Here is a 21174-nt window from a genome sequence, read left to right as displayed (position 1 = left end):
TTTAAGATAAAATTTAGAAAATCCATTAGTTAAGAAAAGAATCGAATGGTTTAAGCAAATAATGTCAGAAGACTTTACGATGTTGATCACCATAAGAATTTTTCTTATCAAATTTATCTAGTGGTTGAAACTTGATCAGTCAAACCGGCAAACTTATGACACCAACAGGGCCGGTTCTACACACATATGCGCGGGGAGTGCATTTGCACAAGGTTCATTTTTAAAATATAAAAAAAAAAAATTTAAACATTGGAAATAAGAGCTTATTTCTTTTTTTCAGCTCAGGGTAGGGACACCAGCCTAGTTAATTATACTAGTAAATATTTATAGAATTGTGTTCTAAATTAAATGTCAACCGACGTTTGCCTTAGAAAAGAAAAAATATGATGATATTTCAGATTGTAACATTGCTCTCTCCAAGCTATATCTCTCGATATCACTCAATGATGAAACGCTTTTGCGTTATTGCAATGAATGAAATAGTCCTCAAAACCTTAACATAAATTTTGAGACCTCTTCCAATTAATCTTTCGCTTACTATGATACAAAAGAGTGAGTAGTATATACGCTTGTTTAGATTGTGGAGCTGCTGGAGAAGGGAGCATATGGGATCGTCATACTAACCACTGCCTCTCATCTCTTTCAAAAAAAAAGATAATTGAGGAAAAGAAAGCTGGTTAGTGGTTAGTATGACGATCGATAATGATGTTCAAGCTCCAAGTAAAGGAGATGTGAAGGTAATTAGCTCACATCTTAATTATTGAATGAAACATGAGTTGGTTTGTAGACTTTAATTATGCCCAGCTGAGGTTAATTAAGATATCATTATTAAGTCATAAGGAACGATAAACAAATTTAAAAAAAAAAAGCAAGCAAGAAAAATTAAAAAAAAAACAGGAAAACAAAACAAGCAAGAAGCCAAGAACAACAAGCCGAAAATACAATAGTCGAATCCCATGTAAGATAAACTGTGATCGCATGTCTCGATTTGAGGTGTCAAACGGACCGGCCCATTCGTTTGAAACACTCGAGTTACTCTAAAATGCATTTTATTAAAATTGTATTCTTTTTTTTTTTTTTTTGGTTTTAATTAAAATTGTATTCTTGTTCTTCATATTTTTTTTTTTGGTCTTTATTTTTATTTTTGATTATGTCTGTTTGTGACTTTTGGGGTGTAGTTATTAAAGGAGATAAATAAGTAAACGAGTATGCAAACCCCTAATCAGAATGTTGATAACATAATATCATGCGAATAAATCTGGATCTGAGTTATCCATAGTCTTCGCGACGATAGTGAGAGACAAAAAAAAAAAAAAAAATCAATGGAGATGAGAGGCTATGGAGGAGAAGAGTCATGAAAGGTTTTTTTTTCTTTGACACTTAAAAGTATTTTTATGTAAGGTCTGAAAATTTTCCCTAAATTTTGGGAGAGTAAGTGATTTTGTCGTAGCATTGTTTTTAGTGTTATTATATAGTAATCAAAAGAAAACATCTATTTTTATAGAAGTTTAGTAAAATAAGTTATCTTCTAATGTTATCAATGTAGACTTTTCTTGTAGTGTTATTTACGATTAAATTAAGCTATTATTTGCACCAAATAAAATAAACTTACTCCAAGATAATATTATAATTATACTTTCAAAGATAACATGTTTACAACATGTTTAGTTTACATAGCAAGCGCAAGTTTTTTCAGGAGCATCAGGTGTCACATAATAACATTTTCCGTGCTTCAAGTTTACCTTCATGCATTTTATGACGCAATCTTTAGTTGTCGTGCAAGAACCTATCCAATAATCGATATTCGGTGTAACATCAGCTTCCGCAGTATCTGTAATATTTAATAAAAAAAATTAAAAATATAGTATATATATAATATATAAATAAATATATCTTATAGGTTTAAATTAAAAATGTAGATTTCTTATGATACATACGTGGGATCAAGAGAACAACCAAACACAAGAATATAAAACAGACAGATTTGTATGAAAAAACCATCTTTTAAATTATTTGTTTTGTCAATGAAACATAATAGACACAATTATGAGTTATATATATAGAGATGTTATCCCTCCATAGAGTACATTCCTAGTATCTTTTTTAGAATAGTTATATCAAATCAACTTTTAATTTTTAGATATTGTAAGATATTGTAGTTGACTAAATAATTTCATACCTATTCGGATATGGAGTCGATATACTCGGATCCTCCAAATCTGCAAAACAATTTACCCAAAAAATATTAATATAAACAATTAAGGAAAGTTTTGTCCGGAAAAAAAGTTTAAGGAAACAAAATCAAAACAGTATTCCTAACTTTTGACTGAGAGGATTAATAGCAAATCATTCATACCAATTATCTCATTCGAGAAAACTAACCATATATATTTGATTTAAACTGAAAATATCATTAATATAAACATTTAAGGAAATCAAATCCAAATCAGTATCTGTGATAATTTGCGATTCAATTTGAGCCGAGAGACATCAAAATATTAGGAATTCAATATATAAAAACGGAATGATTTACTAATGTATTGCCTAAAACGTCGTTAACAACCTTAACAACCTTAACTCTTATTATCTATATCTATGTATACATTTTTTTAAGTACATTTTGGGGTTTACCCTTTTAATATTGCTTATTTAAAATTTTAGTCCCTATAAAATTGCACTAAAAGCAATAATAATATTGTAAATTGACAAAATCGATTTTTTATAGAAACTAATTAATTTTACCTAAATTCCTTATTAATGTGTCCCAAAATAAAATAAAATAAAATACAAAATCAATCATTAAACTAGACTGTATACACTGAAAAATAAAAAAAATCAGTTAAATTAAATAATTATATATTAAACAAAAAATAATAGTATTATTTTAAATAAATACAAAATATTATTCTGATTAATTATACATTATACAAACAGTTATATTTCATAATTTTAGTGTTTTATCCTGATAAAAATATAATACTTTAAGAATAATTGTATTACCACTTAAATATAAATAATACTAAAAAATTAAAAATATATAATTTTATTACTACATTAAATACGGTTAAAATCAAACATCATTATAAATAAAATTAAATAATTTTCCCGTCGTGTACCACGGATTCAATCCTAGTTCTTTTCACAAACCAAACCACCTATTACTTCGATATGATTAAAAAAAATCCTTAGGTTACTAACTTTTTTCTTATGACAACTTTTATGAATGTATCGGACATATATAATACTCTGTGTTATTTTTGCTTTTTGTTATATGAAATTTCAAGTTTTATGATTTGTGAGGGTATTAAAAATTTGATGTGTTTTGCAGGTATAAATCACTCTCTAGGATCGGTAAACATTTGAAACCAAGAGGTCTTTCAAAGTGATAAATGCTTGGAATAAGGTAAATCACTCTTTACTTGGGAAATGATTGTAATTTTTCCATGCATATTGTAACTCTGGTCTATAGTTGTCCTAATTTCAGGTTACGACTGAGATAATTTGAATACAAGACTATAAATGCTTTTTTCCATCAGTTGTTCAAATTCGGTCATCCATCTAAAACTTGCACGAGTATGTTCATATACTGTAGAATATCTTTCAATAAAATGCTCTAATCTAAAGCTCAAACAAATAATTAGCAGTCTCAAATAGTCTCTTCTCTCTTAAGTGAAGTGTTTTTGTTTGTTTCACTAATAGTTTCGATATTCTTAAGTGAATGTCTCATAAGATTAATATTAATAGATATAGCATCAAAAGAATTAAATAACTGACCTTTTTATAGTGCTTCCATCGAAAGAGTTAACTGTAGCCATAGAGTCTGATTATTCCAGATTTTCCAAGAACTATAGCTTCCCAAGAACTCACTTGTCACATTACTGTTAACTGGTTTTTTTTTTTTTTTTTTTTTTATAATCTTCTGTACTGTTTTCAAAACTTCTCAATTTATATATCCTGAAATTGAACAAAATAATATGAATGGTAATAAGATTTTCATGTGCTACTGAGTCAAACTACCATCACATGATTTATTTTCTCAAAAATAATATGTTAACAGCAAACTAAATAAAAACTTATCTGATAGGTAGATTTATTGAACAGCCAAGCTCTCGTGACAAACAGCCAAAATCAACCCAGGTTATTTATCGAATGCTTTTTCATATCCAATCTATGATACGATACATTTATCAATCCGAACTAACTGATAATTTAAATTTCTCACCTAAACTTTATAAATTTAGCCGATTTCAACATCTTCATAAACAGTGTTAGTTGACTGTTTAATGGCGCTGAGTCAGACGCCAATGAGATGAAATCAAATGAGATGTAGGCATCAAAACAACATCATTTTGATAGGTCAAATAAAAGTAAAATAAAATGTAGTTACAAGGATTTGAACCTAACTGTGCCGGTGGTTCATGAGAACTGTAGAAATCAATATGTTTTGTGGTTACGGTGCCAGTGTGTTTGACTGTGCTTTCTTAGGTTCAAATTCTTGTAACTACATTTTGTTTTAGTTTTATTTGAGGTATCAAAATGACGTTGTTTTGATGTCTACATGCCACATGGTCACTTCATTGTGGTTTGACTAGCTTCGTTAAGCGGTTAACTAACACCGTTTATTAAAAATGTTGAAACCGGCTAAAAAGTTTTAAGTTTACGTTCGTAGAAAATTTTAATTATTAGACGGTTAAGAATGATAAATGCATGATATCATAGATCGGATATAAAAAAGCGTTATGCAAATAATCTGAATCGATTTTGACCATTTTTCCGTCAAGATGTAACTCAATTAGTTATTAACTACAATATGACATGTGCTAGAGCACATGTATAAATTCGTTCCTTTTGTTTATTTGGTCATTTTTATTTAAAACATCGTATATGTGATTATTTTACTTGTTTTGAAAGTTTTTTTTGGATGAAATATTATGGCATGAAATCATATATTGAATATGACTTATGAAAATAACATTTATTCTGTAAGATATATTTTACTATATCTATATTTTGACCCGCGGTATAACGCGGATTAAGTTGTGTGATAAAAAAATTAATTTTTGTTTGTTAATTTTATTTGATTTGTTTAGTGTTTAAAATTATGTATTGTATTTTTATTGTTATTATATGATTTAACCTATAGTATAGCGCATATTAATTTTAGGACCAAATATATAACATATCTTTGTCAAAATTATCGTGACCGAGAAAACCTACCAAACAACATTATTCCAAACATAAATTTAATCCGAGAAATCATATTTTTGAAATTTTAACCCGTGCTCTAGCAAAAAATCATATTTCTTGAATTTTTTCATATTATATTGATATATTACTTACCCGTTCTATAACAAATCAAATTAGAGTGTTTATAATTTTTAACTTTTTGATATATCATATATTTATAATATTCTTAATAATATCAAATTAAACTATTTCTAAAGATTCCAAATTAAATTATTTAAAAAGTTTATTATAGTATATAAAACTGTACAATTCAACAAAAGAAATATATGAAATAAATTTAAATATTCAAATTTTGATGACTCAAAATTTTCTGATAAAGTTAGGGAAGATTTTATTTTTTAGTATAATCGGAAATCACTTGTACTATATGGAATAGTGATTAATTTTTGAGATTTTTTGTCTATATATGATTAGTTAAATATTTTTTGATATTTTATTCTTTAGAATAAAAGAAGATCATAATTCTAAATCTATATAACTTATCAAATAATTAATCCATATAACCTATCAATTAATTAATCTTAGTTATAACGTATATTAATATTATGTGGTCTACCAATTTGAAGTTGTGTAATTCAGTTTTATTAAAAAAGGATAAAATGATAATAAAAATGTTATTTTTATTAACTCACCGATGAGGACACTCACTGACTCACACATCAATAATTGGTCCTGATCAGCTCTATTGCGACGATTACTATAAATTGACGTATCCTTGTTCTCCCGGAGTCTCGTACCACGGTCGAGGAGCTTTACCGGTTTACTGGTACGTCGTTTTAATCAAACAGTTCTGGTTTACTCTAATTTAATTCTCAGGTTCAACTTCGTTTACGTTGATCTGGTTTTAAGAATTACAATTATGGTCAAACCGGGGAAGCTTTGAAAATGGACCTACTAAGTCATCCAGAGTATCTAGAGAACAACGCCACGTTGGCGTTTCAGGCGGCGATTTGGCGGTGGATGACGCCACCGAAGAAGCATTTGCCGTCAGCGCACGACGTATTCGTCGGGAAATGGAAGCCGACGAAGAACGACACGGCTTCGAAAAGAACCCCCGGGTTCGGAGCCACGAGTTTCTATCGTGAACAACATCGGATTCGATAACGATGAGATGAACAACATCGTTTCTCACTACTTGTATTATCTTGATCTCATAGGCGTTGGACGAGAAGAAGCTGGTCCTCACGAGTTTCTATCGTGCGCCGATCAAGAGCCTTTCACTTCCTCCTCTGCTCCTCCGACCTCTGGTCCTCTTCTTGAGTGATGTTTTTATGAAATATGGTTCGGTTGACTTTTGAAAAAGAACTCGAGTTTGGTGTATATGTGTTTTGACTTTTGCATGGGCTTGGTTTTTATACATTTTGTAAAAATATACGTACGAATTACAATATTTCCCACACCAAAAGGATAAAGATAAAATCCTAGTTCGAACAAAAGAAGTGCTATATGTTTTAATGGATCCGAAAACTCTTATTCACAAACTTTTACGATTCAAAATTTCAGAAATGTTATAAAAAAAAAAAAAAAAATTCAGTAATGTTTTATCTATACTATTAAAAGGGAAGCATTATTTGCTCTGTACAAAAAGAATGGAAAAATAGGACATGAAATACCCTTCATAATATAACAAACCATATAAAAAGAAAAGGATAGGCAGGTAATTTTATTGCCAAACACACGTTGATATTAATGCAAACCAGATTTAATCTGTTCGGATCGTGATTTGTCTGTTTGGATTGAGGACAGTTATCCTAGATACCAAACGAACGTATCAATCACTCGGGCCCATATATTGGACGATCGGCCCATAACCTAGATATTTGTATTTATTGGTCTACATACAAGTTTCCAAAAACAAGCATTCTATAATTAACAAATATTTATTACTTCCTCTGTTTCATAATAAGTGTCATTTTGACACTTTACACACAAATTAAGAAAACATATTTAAATATCTCTTATATCCTTAAAATTGATATTGACTCTTGATATTCTTCAATGAATATGAGGTTAAAGTTGGAAATTTATGCTTAATATTACATTGAAAATCTAAAATGACACTTAATTTGAAACAAAAAAATCAAGTCAAAATGACACTCTTTGTGAAACAGAGGGAGTATAACAGATCATTAGCTCCCTAAAACTATTAGAAACAAATCAATGAAAAATCAATAATATTAATGTCCTCATAATCACGCAACTTACCTATCCCATTCAATGACACGCACGTATTAATAGTATAGATAGTATAGATAACAACTTACCTATTTATGAAAAATGATCATATATTGCAAACCCAGTAAAGGAATTCGGTATAACGAAAACATTTCCTAAAATTCAACAATTATATTAAACAGGAACACAAACTAGGGAACTATTCCAAATTTACTCTCAAGCCGGAATAAAATCGTTTCTAATGTTACCTAAATTTACGATAGAAATTATACGAAATCTCAGGAAGAAAAATATAGGAACAAAAATAACAATTTTGTTATAAAAATATATGGTATCAATTGCATTTATTCTATTGATGGAACCGTTGACCTCCACTATAAATATAGTCATGGTTAGACATTGAGCATTGTACCCGATCCTACTTGAAAAATCTAATTTTGTATATCAAAATGGTTACGAACGATGGCAGATCCGAATCATGATGTCAAACTTTTTCAATCCAGTGGGGATATATTGAAGGTCATTTTATCAGGTGAAATAATGAAGAGATCATCACTTATAAACAATGGTTTGAATTTAAAAAGTATTTAGTATGCATACTTCTTTTCTATTTGTAAAAGTATTTTTTTAATATGAAACTACTCAAGAAAATATATGTGAGGCGTTTTTGTTCTATTATTTTTAACTACTCTTTAAGGTTTTTCTGCTTTTAGTATTCTAATATTTTTCATCCTTGAAAAGGGTTCTCAATTACATCATTGTTGACAAAATCCTAACCATTTAACAACAAAAGGTGTTGTTTATCTTTATGAAATTATATCTTAAGAATCTCATAACTATAAAAAATAGTAATATCTTTAATTAAGATTTCATATTTTAAATTGATATTTTTATTTTATATATTATTAATAATACATGAAGATACCAATATAGATACATGGAGGTACCTCCTACCAAAAAAATACAATAAAATACCAATATATAAATGATTTTAATTTTTTTTTGTCACACATGATTTTAATATTTATATGTATATATATGTTTGTAGGCGGTTAAAAGAACAAATGTTGTTAATACATATGGTGTCAAGGAGAAAACATGTAAGGTGAAACGTGAAGGAGTATTGTCAAAGGACTTTAATTATGAAGAATGTAATTCTCAAGTGATTGATTCTAATTAATATAATTGTATAGTAGATTTGTGTAACCATCCACACATATGGCGTAGGTATATGTGTATATATGTGTGGTATAAAAAATCAAAATGTTTATTAATATATTTTATAAAATCATTTTTAAATTGTAAATTCATATTTTTGTTTATTTTCATTTAATTTGTGTGTTATTTAAATTGCGGCAATTAAACAAAACATATTTCAGAGTATTGGTTACTGGTTAGAATCGCATATCCAAACTTATATGAAACCAATAAACTACAATTTTTTTTTTATAATTATCAATTTCAAATAATATAACAAAATCAAATTTAATTCTATTGCATAAATATAGAACTAAACATACCAACTTTTTTTGGGGGGCAAAAAGAAGCTATCTTACCAACTAAAACGAAAGAACCTATCATACCAACATAATTAATATAACTGTGTTAGTGCATAAGGATAAGTTTCATTAATAAATACTAATGAATAAATATGAAGTTCAAAACGAAATATTTTCACTTCTTTTCACACATGAATATATAAAATTTTGGGTAATATGCTAAAATTCCTTTTTTTAATAGCTATATTTTATTCTCAAAATCTAACTTGAGTAAGAGCAATTTGGAATGGATAAATATATAACTTTGGAATGGAATAAATTTGAATATTTTTGAAAATCTTACAGAGTTTAGTATATTAAAACATAAAATAATCTCTTATCCAATCTCTTAAAAGATATTTTATAGATAATTTTTAAAAATTAAAATACATGTTACCCACGGGTTTTGCAAATTCAATACGGCGAATGCAGACATTGCTCCTGTGGTTTTTGGGTGACAAGTATAAAAAACATTACTATTACAAGGTAAGACTATCAATGTGGGTTTTTCATGCTATACAATTTATGTCATCAAGTTTAGGAATTTTAATCATTATGGTAGATTTTATCCAATTTGATAGAAAATTTTCAGAAATATAAAGAAAAATTGTATAATGTCCACTAATTTGTAAAAATTAAATATCCAAACAAAAAGTACATGAAGTACGAATATCCCGTCTAAATCTTCTACCTATTTCTTTATCTGTTGGATTAAAGTATACAATCTCAAATGGGTAAAGTATTATTAAAATCACAGTTATGAATATAATAAATATGACATATATGGGACGTGACGGGTTTTTCTGTCCAGATATAAACATTCTATATTCGTCTTACTTTTTTAATTGTAGTTGTTTATACTTTTTGTCTAAAAAACAAAAACATATCAAATGCTATATTGATACGAGTTTAGATTATAATTATTACTAATATTCGTTAGAAATATGTTTATAAACATTACTCTGCACATAGATTATATATTGTAAACCTGATAATAACATTAATTTTTGAAATCAACCCCGCACGTACGTGCGGGTCCGAATCTAGTTTATAATAACGAAGGTGTCACTTTGAACCAACAACGGACTTGATAACTATTGTGGCGGTGATATGGTTCAATTTTTCCGAATGAATATTTAGTTTTGGTTAAGACCGGATAGGATTGGTTTGTTTGGGTTGAAGCACCTCTAGCACAATAATTTAAATTTTACCTTTAACCGAAAAAGTTAATGATCTTACATATAATTTTCATTAAATATGTAATTTTACCTTTAACCAAAAAAAGTTAATGATCATAATATGTAATTTTCATTATATTTCAATTTATTTTTTATCTCCATTTTAAAATCAAAGCAAATTTATACCATATACCTAATTTTAAACAAAATTTTCCAATATTGAATTATGAAATTAAAATTTTGCATCTAACTTAAGATATTGATTGATCATAGTGATAATATATCCAACAAATTGTCTTTAACCATATTTATTCACAAGTGTCAAATACTTTTTGAAGTTTTAAGTTCTCATTTATGATCATTATCTGTAAATATTTACATATTCATAAATGTAAATGAATTCCCCCCCCCCCCCCCACAAAAAAAAGACAACTTTGACCAAAAAGATGGAAAATCAATTAATAATAATAAAAAATTAAAGACCATAAGCTATATAAATAGAGTCAATCCTCCAAGATCTGGAAAAATATAAACATTTAGATACCTCAATAGAGTTCATAAAAAAAATTACTATGGGTAGTACAAAAACTTTGGTGATTTGTTTCCTTGTAATGATATTTGCAGTTTCATTGTCTAGCCACAACATTTTGGCTTCAGGTATATTTAAAGTTTGGTTTAGTTTTATTTTGCAAATTAACAAAGAACATGTCAAATTCTATATTTAATTTAAATATCTATGTAGAATTTGAATTGACCATGTTTTTGTTTCTATGTATATATAGACATGCATTCAAAAGTTTGTGTTAAAATTTTATCATTTGGACATGTTATATAACTATCTTTTTATTGAAATGTTATATAAGATTAATTTACACATGTTTGTATTGATTGTGTAGAAAATTTTTCATTTGACAACTGCCATGGCCCGTGTTCGGAATACTATGGACGGGAGGAATGTAATAACAACTGTAAAAATGCGGGATTTAAAAGTGGAGACTGTGGTTCTCCTTGTATTCCATGTCCTGTGAAATGTTGTTGCCAAAAGTAGTAAACTTATATATGCTCTTTCTCAAATTTGACGATTCTAAGATCGTATATATATTCTCTAAAATATGGGATTTAATTTTGTATCTTGCCTTTACAAATAAATGCAAGAAATAATCTGTGATGATGCATTTACCGTAGAATAATTAACTAAAAGCAATTTACCATCCAAAGCCATCAAGGAAATGTGATTATAAATACGCCAATGAAAGCACAATTACAACATTAGGTAGATAAAAAAAAAAAAAAAAAAAAAAAAAAAGAACGCCGTAAAGACGATTCAAGAAATATTAGAGTTGTTTGGTCTATGTACGTACGTCATTCTATCTTTATCTAGTTAAGTAGGCTTTCCCGATCAGATCTAGTCAGGTCAAATCTAGTAGAGCTCTTGGTATTTTTAATGTGATCGATGATGGATAAGGATATAGAAAAAATGCTTTTTGAGTAAGATAGTTAATGTTTAACGCCAGTTTTGGTAAGAGAACGTGGTGATAAAATTGTAGCTAAATGGTGTACAAACAAAATAAAAAATGTACCATGGGATTTATATAATTATATAGTTTTACTTTTTTTTTTCTCTGATTTATAAAAGTCTCATGGGAGTTTACGGATAAAACAATATGAAATAAATTGAGACAATCCACTCACTTTCGATTTCTATCAATTTATTACAATGAGTGAGCATATATATGGCTATTAGTCAAACAATATCGAGACCAGCAAAATGACAAATTAATAATAAGCATGCTTTTTATTACCAAATGATTCGAATATATTGAGATTTATTATTGCTATCTTCTTAATTTTGCAAATTAAAAGAAAATAGATGCGTTATAATTTGTTGATAATTAAGAAATTGTAAATCAAAAACACAAACTAATCTCCAACACATATAAACAACGTGATACTCTTGCCATTTTCTTCCTAGTAGAATAGTGGCCACTAATATATTTTAATTAAAAATATAAAATAGAATCACTCTTAGTTCTTTTTTGGTAGATTGGATTACCATCATATAAAATAGAATAGAAAAAAAAATCCAATAAAAACCTTCCCATTTGATCAGTAACAGTCACAGTCTGATCCTCAATTTTGCATCGACGACCTTACAAATGTTGTTCGGTTCAAATTAATTTTGGGGTATTTTTTTTTCCGGTCCGCTAAACAAAATTAAAACCGGGGAAAAAACAACAAAACGACACGTGGCAATTACACCTCACCCCAAAAACAACCAGACACACTCCTCCATATAAGCTTTCCTCCTCCTCTTCCCTTTACGACTTCTTCATCAACGTCTTTGTGATTGGCTTCTCCACTCTCTCCAGATTTGAATAAACAAACAAACCCAAAAAAAAAAATATTGAAAGAGAGAAAGAGAGAGTCGGATATGGCGGCAAGGAAGTGGCGTGACATCGACGATCTTCCCAAGATTCAGGCCAACTACACGGCGTTGACGCCGCTCTGGTTCTTAGACAGGGCTGCGGCGATTCATCCGACGAGAAAATCGGTGATTCACGGATCTCGAGAGTACACGTGGCGTCAGACTTATGAACGGTGTCGTCGACTCGCCTCCGCTCTCGCCGATCGATCCATCGGCCCCGGTTCCACGGTAATCGCTCTTTTTGCTCCTCCGGTGGATTCTTTGGTGTAGGTGTTGACTCTAGCTGATATGTTCTTTTCCAATAACATTGAATCGTTTTGATTTTGAACAAAATCAGATATTTCCATAATTGAAGAAACGCATATGATTGGCTAGAAGAAATTGATTACTGTAGATTTTGTCTAATCTATCACATAGGAGATTGTAATCGATTTCATATTAGAATCTATGTTGTGGAATCATATCATGAATCTTGTTCATTGATGCACTGGTGATGATGTCGATTTTATTTGGTTTGGTTTGGTTGCAATGTTATAATGATGGCGCTTTGCGTTGTTTCAGGTGGCTATTATTGCACCAAACATTCCAGCAATGTACGAATCTCATTTCGGAGTACCAATGTGTGGAGCCGTCTTGAATTGTGTTAACATCCGTCTCAATGCTCCAACAATAGCTTTCCTTCTCGGTCACTCACAAAGCGCTGTTATAATGGTGGATCAAGAGTTTTTTACTCTGGCCGAGGAATCTTTGAGAGTTATGGAGGAGAAAGCTGGAAGCAGTTTCAAACGCCCACTTTTAATTGTTATAGGTGATCACACCTGTCCTCCTGAGTCTCTTAACCGTGCTTTGTCGAAAGGAGCCATAGAATATGAGGATTTTCTTGGAACCGGAGACCCGAACTATCCGTGGCAGCCACCGGTTGATGAATGGCAGAGCATTGCTCTTGGTTACACCTCGGGAACAACTGCTAGTCCGAAAGGAGTGGTGCTTCACCATCGAGGAGCTTATATAATGGCTATGAGTAATCCACTCATTTGGGGAATGCAAGAAGGTCCTGTTTATTTGTGGACTCTCCCGATGTTTCATTGCAACGGTTGGTGTTTCCCTTGGTCCCTTGCTGTGCTATCCGGTACAAGCATTTGTCTCCGTCAGGTAGTACTTGAGAGTCACTTGTGAAAAGAAGTTGACATAAATTAGAAGTCTTGATTAAATTTTGGTTTTCAGGTTACGGCTAAGGAAGTGTATTCAAGCATAGCTAAGTACAAGGTAACCCATTTCTGTGCAGCGCCTGTGGTCCTCAACACTATTGTCAATGCTCCTCAGGAGGATACTATCCTTCCTCTTCCCCATACAGTCCATGTCATGACCGCAGGAGCTGCCCCTCCACCTTCTGTTCTCTTCTCCATGAGTCAGAAGGGCTTCCGAGTCGCTCACACCTATGGGCTTTCCGAGACTTACGGTCCTTCCACTGTTTGCGCTTGGAAACCTGAGTGGGATTCCCTCCCTCCTGAGACTCAGGCCAAGCTCAATGCCCGCCAAGGTGTCCGCTATACCGGAATGGAGCAGCTTGACGTCATTGACACTCTGACTGGAAAACCTGTTCCTGCAGACGGGAAAACCGCTGGAGAGATAGTTTTCCGAGGGAACATGGTGATGAAAGGTTATCTAAAGAATCCAGAAGCAAACAAAGAGAGTTTTGCTGGCGGATGGTTCCACTCAGGGGATATCGCAGTGAAACATCCAGACAACTATATCGAGATCAAGGACAGGTCAAAGGACATTATAATCTCTGGCGGTGAGAATATAAGCAGTGTCGAGGTGGAAAACGTAGTGTACCATCACCCAGCTGTTCTTGAAGCCTCTGTTGTGGCCAGGCCAGACGAGCGATGGCAAGAATCTCCTTGTGCGTTTGTGACGCTTAAGAGCGGTTACGAGAAGCTAGACCAGAATAAGTTGGCTCAAGATATAATGAGATTCTGCCGGGAGAAGCTTCCGGCGTATTGGGTCCCAAAGTCTGTGGTGTTTGGGCCATTACCAAAGACGGCTACTGGAAAAATTCAGAAGCATGTTCTGAGGACTAAGGCCAAAGAGATGGGACCGGTACCAAGAAGCAGGTTATAGGAAGTGATAATAACTCATAAGGACATCAGTTCGAAAATAATGTGTTTGTATGTTTTGTGGAACGTTGTCTTTGTATACTTTTCATATGATAACAGAGACTTCCAAATTGTTTTGTTTTCATTTTCAACTTTTTTGTTGATAAATAAAACATCGCCCTTTGCAACAGTTATTTTTTCTCAGATGGAATCCGAAACAATGGAGTATCATAAGACAATTGAGAGATACACATGTAAACACACAAAATATGACAACATACATAGGCCTGACCACGAAGGTGACACACACACACATACACACATTTACAAATAGACAATGTAAAATTGTTAACTCTTTCCCTCAAGGCTCAAAATAATAGTAGTAATCAAATCCCAGCCCCAACCATATTAATGAGGTCAAATATAAAGATAAGTGTAACAATAAAAGCGTGGTCAACATTGGGGTATATTGTAGCCACTAGTCTCTTGTCTCCTTCATGTACCTGAGCGATGATTTTGGTAGATTCTCCAACATAGATCGTACATGCACGTTTCATAAACCGGCCTTTAATAGTGAAATCACAAGACGCTTCACTGGTCTGGTTATGTTTCAAGAATACTTCAACTCTTGTCTTCAATTGAACCGTCGATGATCTTTTAACCGTGAAGATCTTATCATCTAAATCACTTCCTCTATACACTTGCCATCGATCGTGCTTACTAGTCACCTTTTCATTACATTTCACATAACCAAGAATCAACTCATGAAAAACAAGAAAATCAAGAAAATATTCGTAGTAATCAAGAGGGAAGAAAAAACTAATTAGAAAACCTTCATTTTCATGGTGAGAATGGGAGAGTCATTAGGATCAAGCAAAATTCTTTTGTTGTGGAGACCAAAGAGAGGCGTTTTGACTTTGAAAACTTTGTTCCCGGTGGTATCCTTCACTGTATCTCCGGTAATGATAAGATCTAACGTTTGAGGACGAACAAACTCAGATCCTACGAGTGTTGGTATTGGTATCGTGTTGCTGCTGCTAGTTGGATCTTGTTTTGCCATTTATTGTTTTGTTTGTTTCAAAGGAGATGACAAATTAATATAAGAACACATTTATCAAAGCTCGAATTTATTGATCTTTTCTTTGGTCGTCACATGACTTTTTCTGAAACTATAATTAAATTCGAACTACAAAACGACATCGTTTAAGGAACGTCGTCTTCAGGTTTAGAGAAACCAAAAGCAATGTTTTCACTATCACTCAGCTCCGTTCTGGTGACTCTCGAGAACCGTACAGGTCTGACATGAGAGGCTTTGCTTCTTCAGCATCTAGAGTAGCAGCAGCAGCAGCAGCGGCGGCAACGAAACCTGCCAAATCCCTAAACCCCAAACCCTCAAAAACCCTAAATCCCTCAAATAAACCCACAAATCCTCTGAACCAGCGTTACATCTCGCAAGTCATAGAGAGAAAAGATTGGTTTTTGCTCCTGAATCAAGAATTCACCACTCATCGAATCGGTTTAAACACTCGATTCGTCATCAGCGTTTTGCAGAATCAAGACAACCCATTACACTCCCTACGGTTTTACCTCTGGGTCTCCAACTTCGACCCGGTTTACGCCAAGGATCAGTCTTTAAAGAGTGTTCTAGGGAACGCACTTTTCCGTAAAGGTCCTTTATTGCTGTCTATGGAATTGCTTAAGGAGATTAGAGAATCAGGGTATCGGATTACAGACGAATTGATGTGTGTTTTGATCGGAAGCTGGGGAAGATTAGGTTTAGCTAAGTATTGTAATGATGTGTTTGCTCAGATATCATTCCTTGGGATGAAACCAAGTACAAGGCTTTACAACGCTGTGATTGATGCGTTGGTGAAGTCTAATTCACTTGATTTGGCTTACCTGAAGTTTCAGCAGATGGGTAGTGATGGTTGTAAACCTGATAGGTTTACTTATAATATTCTCATCCATGGTGTTTGTAAGAAAGGTGTGGTTGATGAGGCGATTCGATTGGTTAAACAGATGGAACGTGAAGGGAACAGACCTAATGTGTTCACTTACACGATTTTGATCGATGGGTTTTTGATAGCAGGGAGGGTCGAGGAGGCGTTGAAGCAGTTGGAGGTTATGCGGGAGAGGAATCTGAATCCTAATGAAGCTACAGTCAGAACTTTGGTTCATGGGGTTTTCCGTTGCTTGCCTCCCTGTGAAGCGTTTGAGGTTTTGTTTGGGGTTATGGAGAAAGACTTAAACTTGCAAAGAGTGGGTTATGATACTGTGTTGTATTGTCTTTCAAACAACTCGATGGCTAAAGAGACTGCTCTGTTTTTGAGGAAAACAGGTGAGCGAGGTTATGTTACTGATAGCTCGACGTTTAACGCTGCAATGAATTGTCTTTTAAAAGGGTATGATCTTGTTGAGACGTGTGGGATATTTGATGGTTTTGTCAGCCGTGGAGTTAAGCCAGGATTTAACGGTTATCTTGTTGTAGTTCAAGCTCTGTTGAATGCTCATATGTTCTCTGAAGGTGACAGGTATCTGAAACAAATGGGTGTTGAAGGGCTTCTGTCAAGTGTATATACTTATAATGCGGTTATCGACTGTCTCTGCAAGGCTCGACGGATAGAGCGTGCTGCTATGTTCTTAACGGAGATGGAGGATAGAGGTATTTCTCCGAATCTTGTAACTTTCAATACCTTTTTGAGCGGTTATAGCGTGAGAGGGGATGTAAAGAAGGTTCACGGTGTACTAGAGAAGCTTCTTGAACATGGTTGCAAACCAGACGTGATCACTTTTAGTTTGATCATAAACTGTCTTTGCCGAGCGAAAGAAATCAAAGATGCATTTGATTGTTTCAAGGAGATGCTGGAATGGGGGATTGAGCCTAACGAGATCACATACAATATCTTGATTCGCTCATCTTGTTCCACTGGAGATATTGGTAGATCAGTGAAGCTGTTTGTGAAGATGAAGGAAAACGGGTTAAGTCCAGGCCTTTATGCGTGCAATGCGATCATTCAGAGTTTTTGCAGGATGAGAAAGGTTAAGAAGGCTGAGGATTTTCTTAAAACAATGTTGAAGATTGGTTTGAAACCAGATAACTTTACATACAGCACTCTCATCAAAGCTCTAAGTGAATCTGGAAGAGAGAGTGAAGCAAGAGATATGTTCAGTTCAATGGAAAGACATGGATGTGTTCCAGATTCATATACTAAGCGTCTTGTTGAAAAAATTGACCTGAGACGAAGTGGACTCTCGAGAGAAACCGTGTCAGCCTCATAGAAATCTAATCCTCGGGAGTTTGAATACCCGATGAAGGCTTAGGGACCAGAAAAGTGGGTTCTTACATTTGAAAAAATGTCTGAGAAAGAACGGGATCTTGGCCATGGTTTGCCTCTTTGATGCAGACGCAAGAGAAACAGAACATGAGCGAAAATGCAGGACAGAGTATTAAGTTTTGTTCTTTTGATTGATCAGAGCTTTTACATCTTTCTGTGCCCGAGAAAGTGGCGGCAATGGTAGTGGCAGTTGATTGGTACTTGACAGTCAAAGTGCAAAATATTTTTGTATGTTTAACACTAGATACAGATGGCCTCGCCCCTAATTATATACCCTTACCGTGTAAAAGTGCAAAAAGTTTAGGAGACAACAGTTTTTTTGGCCAGATTATATATTGACATGAGTATTGAATAGTTTTGTTGTTTCCATCTCAAGCTAGTATATTACAACATGCATGAATGCTTTATGAAGCATCTACTTGCTCTTGTTTAAGCTACTGATATATACTTGAACTCGAGAGATGACTCAAATTGGTCTTTTTCATGTGGGATACAGGCTGAGAATTGAAGACAAAGCACGAGTAGTAAGCAAACAATGCCAACAAAAACTCAGGTACTACTGTAAATAGACTAACTGCTTTTGCCTTTCGAAAGTTGCTTGATTTGCACTGAACTTGGAACATAAGAAGAGCACCCAAGCGGTAAACAATATCTGTGTGCAGATTCTCCGAGATCTACACTTCTGAAGTAGCCATTCTCTCCAATGATATAAGCTCTGTTGCGGGTTGTTTTTAGCTTCTTTTTGTCTGTATCAAAAAGCATAGCGGCTTTTATCTCCTCGTCAACGAAGAAACTCCAACGTGTAGTAGGTTTAGACATAAGACCAATGAATGGTTCCATGTCCACTGCTACGTGCAACTTTCTCCACGACACATCATTGGGTTCAATCGTGTTAGTAATCCATATCTCCATCTTAAATATATACCAGTGCACAAATAACACCGCAAGTTGTTCTTCTCTAACACTAGAGAGAACCACAACATCTCTACTACGAGAGCGAAACGGCAGAGGCAGAGCAGGTCCAAATCTCTCTGTTGTAAAATCAAAACAAATCACGTATTCACCCATACTTCCTTTTGGAGTGTACCAATAAGTATTTCCATTCACAGAGACACCACCGTATCTATAAACATCTGTCGCCCAATCAGAAGTGACATTAAGAACCCTCCATGAATTAGATTCTAACTCATAGACTTCGTACTCAAGAGGGCTACCAGCAATAGAATCCACACAACTCAAAAGTTTGTAGCTGCGGCAGGAGTTTCTCGTCTCGTATCCAATAGCATACATATCAGGTATGTGACGAGTTCTAGGTTCGATCCAACGACTTTGCCCCCAATATGGATTCCAAACCACAAACCTAGTGAAGTCTTTTGTCATGATCATGGATGCCAATAAACCACCGCAATGATAGACTCCAAACGCATTCATTAGGTTATTAAGTTCACCTTTACACTATAGATGATTCAACGTCTCTTTCCTTGTGAATTCCATGGAGATCGATGCTCATCAAACAAAAATTATAATCCATCATCATGACCACCATAAGCTCCCTAGCAGCTTTCACTTGAACGAGGTGCTTCTTTGTAAAGCTTTCTTCTTTGGATAAAGTGTTCCATTGTTTGCAAGTCAATCGTACTGATCTCATAGATTGCACTGGAACCCTAGCGAGTATCTCTTCCAGCAACTCCTTTGGAAGTTCGGACATGTTCTTCGTCATTGTTTCAGCTCGCAAGCAAGGATCAATGTAATAGGAATTTTAGGGAAGAAATAATAAGTTAGGTTATACAATTACAGTAAAACCTCTATAAATTAATAATGTTGGACCTTGAAAATCTATTAATTTATAGAAGTTTTATTTTATGGATAAATTAATAAATAGAGAAAATTTACTAATTTGATAACTTTTTAAATAAAAGTAATTAAAATTTAGATTTAATTATTATAAATATTTTTTTTATAAAATCAATTACAAGAAAAATAACAATTATCCAGTTTGGAAGAGAAAACAAAAAATTTTGATATAGTAAAAATGTTAGAAATAAGCTATAGAAAAAAAAAATTATATATATACATATATTTTGATAACTTTATATAATTATCAATTTATATTAATGATGTAACTATAGATTTACTAAGAATTTTCAAAAAAAAATGGGCAATTGTCATGGATACCATCATTTTTAGTTTTTGGGTCAAAAATACCACAAGGCCCAATAATTTCCATTTCTAACATTTCTAATTAAAACGTCTGACGAAAATACTCTCACATTCCTCAAACCCTCGTTCGCGTCTCTCTCTCTTGAGACGAAAAGACTGATCATCGGACTCTCGTCGCCGGCATATCTCGCCGGCATATATCGCCATCTCGAGTCGCCGTTTCATCGAAATCGACTTCTTCTTCATCTCCTTCCGTCGCCTCATTCCAAAAAGGATCTGATACGGTGGTTACCGGAGGCTCGCCGCTTTACCGACCTATCTCCTCGCTGTATGTCGTTGTTGTTGTTCTTTTTGATCTAACCACCATTATCTCAACATATTTTGATTTGCGGTTCTTTTTGGCTGTGTTTATGTGTGTTTAATTTTGATTTTTTTTAAACCTAAATCAATTAGATGCAAGTTTGATAGGGTTGTGTGATTATGTGTGATTATGTGTTTGATTTCGTGTAAATCGATAGGGTTAGTGATCAAAGCAATCGAATTTCAAATCAGATTATATTTCTTGACTTTATTTATGTCTAATTTTGATTTTCTTAAACTCTAAATCAATTCGATGGGAAATTAAGTAAGATTCTTGTGGGTTATAATTCAATTCTTGTTGTTTTTGAGTTTTTGTTGTAGATTATTTCAGTTTTTGGGTCTAAGATTATATTCAACAATTACCTCACTAGATTAATCTAGATTAATTGTGATCTTTTGTTCCTATTTCACTTTGTTCTTATCTGTTTCCGTTTTGTGTAATAGGCTTCTCCTATATACTTGGGTGGAAGACAAGTATAGATTGAGGAAGGAAGTCCAAATCCAGAGCAAGTAAGTCTTCCTTTGAAGAAATTGTGTGATTTATGTGTGATATTATGTGTTTTGCAGCTTCCGGTAACCCTATTCATCTCATTAGTGATAAAGCAATTGAATTTTAAGTTGGTTTGTTGACAAGTTTACTCACATTCCCTCCATGGTTAC

General features: G+C 33.0%; 2 protein-coding genes, 2 long non-coding RNA genes and 3 pseudogenes across 6 annotated transcripts; 4 read left to right on the top strand and 3 right to left on the bottom strand.

The window, feature by feature from the left end:
* Positions 1-1598: 1598 nt before the first annotated feature.
* LOC147926374 (uncharacterized) lies at positions 1599-2056 on the bottom strand. Its single transcript, XR_015582825.1, has 2 exons — positions 1938-2056; positions 1599-1831 (listed from the first exon to the last, which is right to left on the bottom strand). It is a non-coding gene; the product is annotated as an uncharacterized LOC147926374 (long non-coding RNA).
* A 4076-nt stretch (positions 2057-6132) lies between these two features.
* On the top strand, positions 6133-6511 carry LOC109129082 (chitinase-like protein 2 pseudogene; annotated as a pseudogene).
* Positions 6512-10557: 4046 nt separating this feature from the next.
* On the top strand, positions 10558-11313 carry LOC104746028 (uncharacterized). Its single transcript, XR_760809.3, has 2 exons — positions 10558-10795; positions 11035-11313. It is a non-coding gene; the product is annotated as an uncharacterized LOC104746028 (long non-coding RNA).
* An 866-nt stretch (positions 11314-12179) lies between these two features.
* LOC104746027 (acetate/butyrate--CoA ligase AAE7, peroxisomal) lies at positions 12180-14849 on the top strand. The gene is made up of 3 exons (XM_010467414.3): positions 12180-12791; positions 13125-13715; positions 13788-14849. The coding sequence occupies exons 1-3, from the start codon at positions 12570-12572 to the stop codon at positions 14682-14684; spliced, it is 1710 nt and encodes a 569-aa protein (XP_010465716.1). The 5' UTR covers positions 12180-12569; the 3' UTR covers positions 14685-14849.
* LOC104746026 (protein LURP-one-related 13) lies at positions 14841-15807 on the bottom strand. The gene is made up of 2 exons (XM_010467413.3): positions 15492-15807; positions 14841-15387 (listed from the first exon to the last, which is right to left on the bottom strand). The coding sequence occupies exons 1-2, from the start codon at positions 15717-15719 to the stop codon at positions 15046-15048; spliced, it is 570 nt and encodes a 189-aa protein (XP_010465715.2). The 5' UTR covers positions 15720-15807; the 3' UTR covers positions 14841-15045.
* A 106-nt stretch (positions 15808-15913) lies between these two features.
* LOC104748243 (putative F-box/kelch-repeat protein At3g16880 pseudogene) lies at positions 15914-19714 on the bottom strand (annotated as a pseudogene). The gene has a single exon (XR_015582795.1). The product of XR_015582795.1 is annotated as a putative F-box/kelch-repeat protein At3g16880 pseudogene (transcript).
* Positions 15962-18361, top strand: LOC104746025 (putative pentatricopeptide repeat-containing protein At3g16890, mitochondrial pseudogene; annotated as a pseudogene). The gene has a single exon (XR_015582794.1). The product of XR_015582794.1 is annotated as a putative pentatricopeptide repeat-containing protein At3g16890, mitochondrial pseudogene (transcript).
* Positions 19715-21174: the final 1460 nt, after the last annotated feature.

The sequence above is a fragment of the Camelina sativa genome, chromosome 15 (assembly GCF_030686135.1).
Source record: "Camelina sativa cultivar CO46 ecotype springtype chromosome 15, ASM3068613v1".
In the NCBI taxonomy this organism is placed as follows: Eukaryota; Viridiplantae; Streptophyta; class Magnoliopsida; order Brassicales; family Brassicaceae; genus Camelina; species Camelina sativa.
This window is presented reverse-complemented; position numbering and strand designations above follow the sequence as displayed.

What these genes read in the sequence shown, in the direction of transcription:
- LOC104746027 (XM_010467414.3), top strand. Translation starts at nt 12,570, where the DNA reads ATGGCGGCAAGGAAGTGGCGTGACATCGACGATCTTCCCAAGATTCAG. An exon ending in CCATCGGCCCCGGTTCCACG is followed by an intron (nt 12,792 to 13,124) that starts GTAATCGCTCTT and finishes GCGTTGTTTCAG; the next exon opens with GTGGCTATTATTGCACCAAA. An exon ending in CAAGCATTTGTCTCCGTCAG is followed by an intron (nt 13,716 to 13,787) that starts GTAGTACTTGAG and finishes TTTGGTTTTCAG; the next exon opens with GTTACGGCTAAGGAAGTGTA.
- LOC104746026 (XM_010467413.3), bottom strand. Translation starts at nt 15,719, where the DNA reads ATGGCAAAACAAGATCCAACTAGCAGCAGCAACACGATACCAATACCA. An exon ending in TTCTCACCATGAAAATGAAG is followed by an intron (nt 15,388 to 15,491) that starts GTTTTCTAATTA and finishes TGTAATGAAAAG; the next exon opens with GTGACTAGTAAGCACGATCG.